The sequence below is a fragment of the Penaeus japonicus genome, unplaced genomic scaffold (genome assembly GCF_977035675.1).
Source record: "Penaeus japonicus unplaced genomic scaffold, GWHDUDI00000001_assembly GWHDUDI00000035, whole genome shotgun sequence".
NCBI classification, from domain to species: Eukaryota; Metazoa; Arthropoda; class Malacostraca; order Decapoda; family Penaeidae; genus Penaeus; species Penaeus japonicus.
In genome coordinates, this window is record NW_028234437.1 from 1,127,874 (window position 1) to 1,136,700 (window position 8,827).

Here is an 8,827-nt window from a genome sequence, read left to right on the forward strand (position 1 = left end):
CCTCGTGTTCGATTCACAAGAAAAGAGAGGAGAAAGCACCTGTGTATGAGATAAGGACCGACACGGGGCGGATGGGTATGGGCCTGACATGGTCGGTGTGGCTGGAGGAAACTTGCTAGACAGTACCAGATACATTAGTTAATTTAGCTTTTACTTATCTTTGATCATCTTTCTAAATTCCTCGAATCCATCCTCCTAAACTCATCTCATGCTAAAATAGTAATTCTTGGTGACTATTCATAACCCTGAGTTGCTTGCCCATTCACTAACTGGTTCCAACGTTGCTGGTCAGGAAGGGGGGGGGCTATTATGAATGACCTTTGCCCATCCGCATTCCCAGTAGAGCTGTAAACAAAGCTAATACACTTGACATTTCTTACAATGAACCTCACATAGATTCTCCTGTTGGTCAATCTGATCATTGCCTTATGACCCTAAACTTAATTCCCTATCTCAACCACAACTCCTTTCCATTGGCCACAAAGAATAACATCATCAACTGCAGACTGGGATTATCTTTGCAGCTTCTACTCATCTTATTCCTGAAAATTTCGAGTCTCTAACAATCCACAACCCTGTGCCTCATTCCAATTGGGATTCTCTCTGGCCCTTTTTTGTCCCCATCTTTAAAACCTGGAAGGAAAAAGTCCATCAAAATGGTTCAACGCCCAATAATCCACAGCCGTAAAAAAAAAATACTTCATGGAGCAAGATCAAAATGCCCTAGAGTAACATATGCTCAAGCCCGTCATAAATGCTCAAATCAATTGGTCCTATTGGGGGTTCCTTTGTCTCACACATCAATAACAAGATATTTAAGACCCAACTATATCCCACTTATTTGGTTCATAGCCAAAGCCGTTCTAAAGCTTTTGCCAATTGCCCTTCCCTCGTCTGCAATCATTTTTGCCTCCAACTCAAATCGAACCTACCTCTAAAGGCTGTCATGCTACCCATCAAATTTTCAACATGTAAAGTTTGTAAACTCCTTTTTGATCTTAATACTTCAAAATCTGATGCCCTGATGATGATAATGATATATATATATATATATGTGTGTGTGTGTGTGTGTGTGTGTGTATGTGCGTGTACGTGTACGTGGATGTGGATGTGGATGTGGATGTGTGTGTGTGTATGATGGTCCGGCATGCTCCTCTCCCAAACACGACACCTCATCCATTTCCGACTCCTCCTTTCCCAAAACTCTGCTTCACCGGATCACAGCGACACAACTCATGCCTTGATGGCCTTTTCCCCTTGTAGCTTATCCAGTTCTGAGGCCTCGGCATCTCCCTTCCGTTCGTCCGCCTCCCCGTAGTTCCACGGCTGGACGTCGCCGGAGCTGAAGACGAGGTAGAAGATCTCCGTCACGATGTATATGGGTATGAAGACCCAGAACACCTTCTGCCACTGAGCTAAGGTTTGCTGGAAGTGAGAGAACACTGTTACGAAATATGCAGTCTTTTGCTGGCTTCTGATTTGATAGTGTCATGACTAATTGCTTGGAGGAAAGGGAAAGGGTCACTAGTTTTATCTTCTTTACTGTAAAGTGATAAAGAATTATTGAAATAAAGAGTAGATTTGAGTAATTACTTGAGATTTGTGTTTGTTTGTTTGTCATCTTGGTAGTAACCATTTCATTAATATGTGAATCAATAGGGACAACTGCTTTAACTACCTTGTACATTATGTTTTTCATTTCTTAACCTTCCAATTATTCAGATTAACACTGAGACCTAAAAGAAATACTGAATCAGATGGACCAGCAACACTGTACTAGAGTTTGCTAATGAAAGGAGTTTGCTCTTGTCTGCACTAACATCTTTTATCCCCCTTCGCCTTATCAAAACTAAAATTAATCTTGATATCTCTGTCTATCACTTAAATATTCTAAATTCTGATTATCACACACTCTAAAAACCTGCAGCAGAACCAAGAAAGCATATTGTCTTAAAAGGCCATGGTGCAAGCACCGACCTGTCCGTCAGTCATGTAGCCAACCATCACCGGCACAATGAAGGATCCGACGCTGCACAGCGTGTTGGCGAAGCCGAAGAGCGTCCCTGGGAGGCAAACAAGGCATAGCTCTTGAAAAAGTTCTCTAGCACCCTGACTATTCCACTAGTATTTTCCTTCAGTAAACAAGCGATTATCAAGAATATACCTGAGAAATTAGGAGCAATGTCAGTATGGTTGACAATTATGCTTGCTGTTACCGCGCCATTGAAGAAGAGCGCTAACGAAATGAGAGTCACAATTGCTTGCCAGTTGCAGCCTGAATACACTACTCCGATGATCAATGCTCCAGGCCCCCACATTGCTGTAAAGACTGGCAATTAAAGAAAACCCAACTTCTATAGGCCTAGGGTATGATTCAGTGACACGATGCTATAGATGTTTCATGATAAATCGTATGGCGCGAACATGCCTACGACACTGAATAGTCTCCGTGACTGCACGATGGAGAGATGGCCCTTCCGGATCAACCAGTCTCCAAGGTTGCTCCAAGTGAGGGCGCCGGCGTAGCGCATCAAGAATGGAATGGCGGAGATCACCCCGTTCTGCGAGGGAATGACTGTTGTTCTTATGTGTTCCAGGTCAACCCCCTGACATAAAAGGGAAATCATATCACTAAGGAACTTGACCTAAAACAAAGTCTAACTACGAAACTCGCCTGTCTGATGGAGAATCCTTGTATGGTCTTCATATAAGTTGGAAGCTGAGAAAGGAAGAGACTCAAGCCGAACGTGTTGCCGACGTCCCCCACGACGATGGCCCAGACGGGAAGGCTCGTCAAGATGCTCTTCATCGGCAGCTTGGTCGTGCGGCTGCTGCTGGTGCCGGAGGTCCTCAGGGCGTCCTCGATGTAGCTCAACTCCTGGTCGGAGATCCTTGACGAAGATTTTGTTTGCGTTCCATTATTAGCTTAATGGCTTTTGAAATGAGGATAGGAATACAGTCATGACGCAAGGTTAGCATGAATGATGAGACTTGGATACTAAGAGAAACTCGAAAATAACTGTTTATGTTGATTTCGATGCTTGCTCTATGTCGATATTCATGTCTTTATTCACAGTTATGTTTATATTCATTCTTATATTCTTATCGATCCCTCTGCAGTAGCTGACATAATAGCATGTGAGTGTGACTGATACTATGTCACGAATTGCGGTTTGACTAGAAGGTTCAGGTAACTGGGATGGGAAAAAGATAACGCTAAAGTTCACTTGGGTTCTCGAACACTCTTTGGCATCCCTCACCAGCCATTCTCATTCACTACCTCCTGAGGACTAAAGTTCAGATTACCGAACTGTGCATCAATTGATATCGGTTGATATTGGCTGTGTTTAGACGACTCCAGAAGTTCACTTAAAGTTAGGAAAAAATAATGATAATGAAACTTAGAGGAATATTATTTAGACGGGTACCTCATTTTCAGTCTATCGCACCTCTGCCGCCATGATAAGCCGATGACTCACATATCTGCTAAAGTTACTGAACATCTGAACCGAAGCATACTTTGCAAGGATATCAGTTGTAAGATTAAGTAAAATTACTGTAGATACAAAATCCTTCTGTGGCAATAATAATAATGAATAAGAATAAGTAAAAAACCCAACAGGACGGCGGTCGACTTCATAGTACACAGTGCGGCAGCATGAACCAGTTCTTGCACAAACCTTCCAAAATTGTAATAGGTACAATAACCTAAGGGAAAAAAGGAACATATTAATTTATCAGAAGATAGCTATCTCGCTATCATCGCTATATTACCAATAAAAAATAAACATACTAATATTCTATCTTTACGAGATATGCCCAGCATTTTACCCGAAGCAATTCCATCGTCCCTTCCTTCCAACATGGCTGCCATGATGTTAGCCTTTAAAAAAGCTTAAATTAGCCCTCCGGGACAATAGCTTGTACAATATATTAAGGGACAATATGCAAATGCTCTGCAACAGCCTGCATGGCAGAAGGAGAGCGCCTCACCTGGGATGCTGCCTGGGCGAGTCGTGCATGAAGGCGAACCAGAAGACGCACCAGGCGAGGGACAGCGCGCCCGTCACGTAGAAGGCGGCCGCCCACCCGTGCGCCGCGATGATCACGCCGCACAGGGGCAGCGTCAAGGCTATGCTCAGTGTTGCAGCTGCAACATACACCCCCGTATATACTATGCTCCGTTTATATGCATACACAAATACGCACACACGCACGCGCACGCACACACACACACACACACACACACACACACACACACACACACACACACACACACACACACACACATATATATATATATATATATATATATATATATATATACATATACCTATAGACATACACATAGATATAGATATACATAGAGATATATATACATATATATATTTTCTATTTTTTTCTATTTCCCATTGTGAATTTCACTGGACTGAACCGAAATGAACTGATTCTAGATTGTGATTACTAGCACTCATAGTATGAGGACTCGGTGAAGTTATCCTTTGCCAAACTCATCAAACTGAACTTCGTGTTTCAGCTCCAGTGCCTATTTATCACACAAGCACATTTATGAACAGATATGAATAATATACATTTTAAACCACATCTTTAATAAACTACGTACTTACTAAATATCATATTTACGTTAATAACATTTGCTTATATAATATTGTATCAATATTCCGCTATATCTTTTAGAAATGTTGCAAAGTACATGGAAGCAATAACTTGAATGTCTTGCAAACATTGACATTGTGACTTTCCTCGAAACGATAAGCTTGGTGCATCTGGAACCCCTCGATGTGTACCGAGGGTTTCTTTTCCTTGGACAGTGGTTTCACGCCTGTGACTGGGACGGGCTCTTTGGCTTGGACAACGCACAAGTGTAAGATGAACAAAAAATATATATAAACATACTATTTTCCTTTTTTATTAATTGCAGTCAAAAGAAAAGAAGCCATGGCTCCAAGATGAACAAAAAATATATATAAACATACTATTTTTCTTTTTTATTAATTGTAGTCAAAAGAAAAGAATCAATAGTTCCAAGTGTAAGATGAACAAAAAATATATATAAACTACCTGAACACGTTATCATAAGGCAGGTCATTTCCACCGCTTTAGTTTTCTTAATGAGCTCTATACAGATAAGTTTGAGTAGATGCAAAACAGAGAGAGATAGTGAGCAGTGAAGGGCAGTGAACCATGAGTTTTGGGGGATGCCAGCAGTAGACTATGGTCTCAAAAAGGTTAAAATCACTGTCCGAAGGCAAGACTAACATTGCCAGAATTGTTGGCAATGAGGTGCTCGAGTGACAGCAGTTTAATGAAACGAGAGCGGGACTCGAACATGAAGAGGAAACTCGATTTACCGAAGTAGACGGCGGCGACGAACCTGGATCGCTCCAGGGGCGGGATCCAGCGCGCCACACAGGCGTGCATGGACGGCCAGGACACGCCCTGAGGAGGCAAGGCTTTGTCTCATTCACAGATACAACACACGGCGAAGAGAATAATACTATAATGAGTCTTAAAAAGGTTTATGAGAAGGGCGTGCAGAGGGGATACAGAGGGACCGTGAATTTCAGGATATCAGAATTTTTTGGATCTCATATTTAAGTAGATTTCCTGGGATCTTATATGTATACGGCATAAAAACCACAGTGACCAAAGAAGAGCGGAAATGAGCCTGAAAGAAACTTAGTGACTGATATTTAAAAAAAATAAAAATAAAAAATAAAATAAATAAATAAATAAATAAAATCCCTCAAACTGCCCTGGTCGAGATTACCTGCAATATTCCCTGAACAATCCTGAGAGCAATCAAGAGGCCGTAGTGAGTGCGTGCAGCGACGGGAGAGAGAACGCTGCAGATGCCCCCCGCCAGGATGCAGGTTCCGAACACCCAGCGCGTTCCATAGAGCTCCGCCAAGCGACCGCCCACGATCTGAAAAAGGAAGAAGAGCTGAAGCGCGACGCAAAAGAGGCCGAAAGAGGAGGAGTTTCATATTAGAGGGCAATGCACATGGCTACCCTTATGTGGAAGGATATGTGGATAAAAGATAATATGTGGATAAAGGATGATATGTGGATAAAAGGGTATAAATGAGACTGAATATTTTCACAACACAAGAGATGTAATTGGCGCGTTTCGGGTTACCCCGTCTTCAGAACTACGTAGTTGTGAAAATATTCAGTCTCATCTATACCCTTTTATCCATTTGTCACAATGAACTCGTTGGGATCATATCATTCTTACATGCTTCTTCGAAATCTCCAAATAATGTGATCCCAAGAAGACATAGCCAAATAAAACTTAAAGGCAAGGTCATCCGAACATGACTAGTCCGAAAGAGCGTCTCACCTGCGTGGTCGTGTAGCCGTAGCCGAAGCCAGCCAGAACGAAGCCTTGGGTCGTCGCGTCCCATAGCATCTCGCCCTCCTGTTGGCAGCCCTGACTTGTGCTTTGTGTGCTTGCGTGGTGCTTGTGCACATGCACGCTCAGATACACAGATATGCATATACACACGCAAACACGTACTTACATATAAATAAATGAATGTGTGTGTATACATATGTGTACATGTGTGTGTGTGTGTGAGAGAAAGTGTGTATGTATGTGTGTGCATACATATTTATATATACATAGATATATATATATATGTATGTGTGTGTGTATGTATATATATATATATATATATATATATATATATATATATATATATATATATACATTCATATATGTGTGTGTGTGTGTGTGTACGTATGTATTTACTTATATATACGAATATACACAAATAGATATAACATGATACAACATAACTTCCGTTACGGAGCTCAAAGTGAAGCACCTCGTTAGCAGCGCCGCGCCCGCCCTGTCCCTCGGGAAGCACGGCGCCATCGGGAGAGGCTGACGCGTTCCCTGCGAAGACGTTTTGTCAAAGTTTATTAATGATAACGTCGCTATGACACAGCATATAGTAATTGCTTCATTTCCAAATACATGTTCCATACTGACACCTATCTATCTATCCATCTATCCATCTATCTATCTATCTATCCATCTATATGAATAAATATATATATATTATATATATAATATATATGTATAATACATATATATATATATGTATAATACATATATATATATATATATATATATATATATATATATATATACATATATATGTATATATAATAAAACACTGCCACAAAATGAAAGGAAAAACTCGCGACGTTTCGAACTTTTTAAAGAAAGTTCCTCACCAGGCGTAAACTTACGCCTGGTGATTTTTTCCGTTTCACTTTGTGGCAGTGTTTTATTAATTCTGTTATGTGCACGTTACTGTGTTTGTGTTTTATGTGATTCATATACATATAAACATATTCATATATATATATATATATATATATATATATATATATATATATATATATATATATATATATATATATATATATATATATATATATATACATATATATATACATATATATATATATATATATATATATATATATATATATATATATATATTATACATATATATATATATATATATATATATATATATATATACATATATATTCATGTGTATAAATATATAGATAGATAGATAGATTTACAAACTCCGACCGCGAATCAAAATGGGAAAAGGCACAACAGAAGATATTCGTAAATGCACAAAAGCAAGTGCCATTCGCGGCTAGAGCTTGAAGGGAGCTTCACTTCCATCCAAGCTTCCTTCAAAGCTCGCCTTGTACACCGGGGAAAGTGCTAGACTTGGTCAGTTTCATTTTAGTCTAATTAGTAAATTCTATGCTTAATGATGATGCAATCAGCAATACACAAGTATGACATATAAAATATCAGTAGAATTCCATGCATGAATAGAAGAATATCAGACTATATATCTATATCATACTGATAAAGCAATTTCTATCTTTATGTTCAGAATCTAATCAGCATGATTACATTCTCTGCTCTTGCATGCGCTGCAACAGCCCGGCGTGAGGAGCATCACTCGGGCAACTACCCAAAAACAGACCGATTGGTTGACAGATCTCCTGTCCCTTTGGACACAGTTTTTTTTTCCTTATTGCATTTCAATATGCTCATCAACTCATCACTCACTCATCAACTCAGACATGTGCGTTACCATAGGTGGCGTTGATGGAGCTGAGGCACGGCGAGGTGGAACCGCTGGACTCGTTCCGGCGCACCATCGCCACGATGATGAAGGGCAGGTTGACCCTCACCATATACAGGTTGAGGAAGCCGAACCACGCCATCGCCGCCAGGACCAGCCTCGCGGGAACGCCTCCTGGGGGTCAGACATGCGAGTCAGATCCTTCTGCTGAGAGCCACTGACGGCGCTGTCTACGGCTCCGTCTCGTTTTGTCTCGTTCTGTCTCGTTTTGTCTTGTTCTGTCTCGTTCTGTCTCGCTCTGTCTCGTTCTGACTCGTTCTGTCTCGTTTTGTCTCGTTCTGTCTTGTTTTGTCTCGCTCTGTCTCGTTTTGTCTCGTTTTGTCTCGTTCTGTTTCGTTCTGTCTCGTTTTGTCTCGCTCTGTCTCGTTCTGACTCGTTCTGTCTCGCTTTGTCTCGTTTTGTCTCGTTCTGTCTCGTTCTGTCTCGCTCTGTCTCGTTTTGTCTCGCTCTGCCTCGCTCTGTCTCGTTCTGTCTCGCTCTGTCTCGTTCTGTCTCGTTCTGTCTCGTTCTGTCTCGTTCTGTCTCGTTCTGTCTCGCTCTGCCTCGCTCTGTCTCGTTCTGTCTCGTTCTGTCTCGTTCTGTCTCGTTCTGTCTCGTTCTGTCTCGTTCTGTCTCGT

The 8,827-nt window shown here is 41.0% G+C and overlaps 1 protein-coding gene across 1 annotated transcript in view; it reads right to left on the minus strand.

The window, feature by feature from the left end:
• Positions 1–1,104: 1,104 nt before the first annotated feature.
• Positions 1,105–8,827, minus strand: part of LOC122254839 (putative inorganic phosphate cotransporter) — an 11,972-nt gene continuing 4,249 nt past the window's right edge. The window contains exons 3-13 of the mRNA XM_043018688.2: positions 8,160–8,324; positions 6,852–6,922; positions 6,365–6,442; positions 5,792–5,947; positions 5,373–5,460; positions 3,994–4,150; positions 2,675–2,891; positions 2,429–2,561; positions 2,165–2,320; positions 1,978–2,063; positions 1,105–1,425 (exon numbers count right to left, since the gene is read on the minus strand). Coding sequence (XP_042874622.2) covers positions 1,234–1,425; positions 1,978–2,063; positions 2,165–2,320; positions 2,429–2,561; positions 2,675–2,891; positions 3,994–4,150; positions 5,373–5,460; positions 5,792–5,947; positions 6,365–6,442; positions 6,852–6,922; positions 8,160–8,324 — 1,499 coding nt within the window. The 3' untranslated portion in view covers positions 1,105–1,233. The remainder of the gene's footprint in view (positions 1,426–1,977; positions 2,064–2,164; positions 2,321–2,428; positions 2,562–2,674; positions 2,892–3,993; positions 4,151–5,372; positions 5,461–5,791; positions 5,948–6,364; positions 6,443–6,851; positions 6,923–8,159; positions 8,325–8,827) is intronic.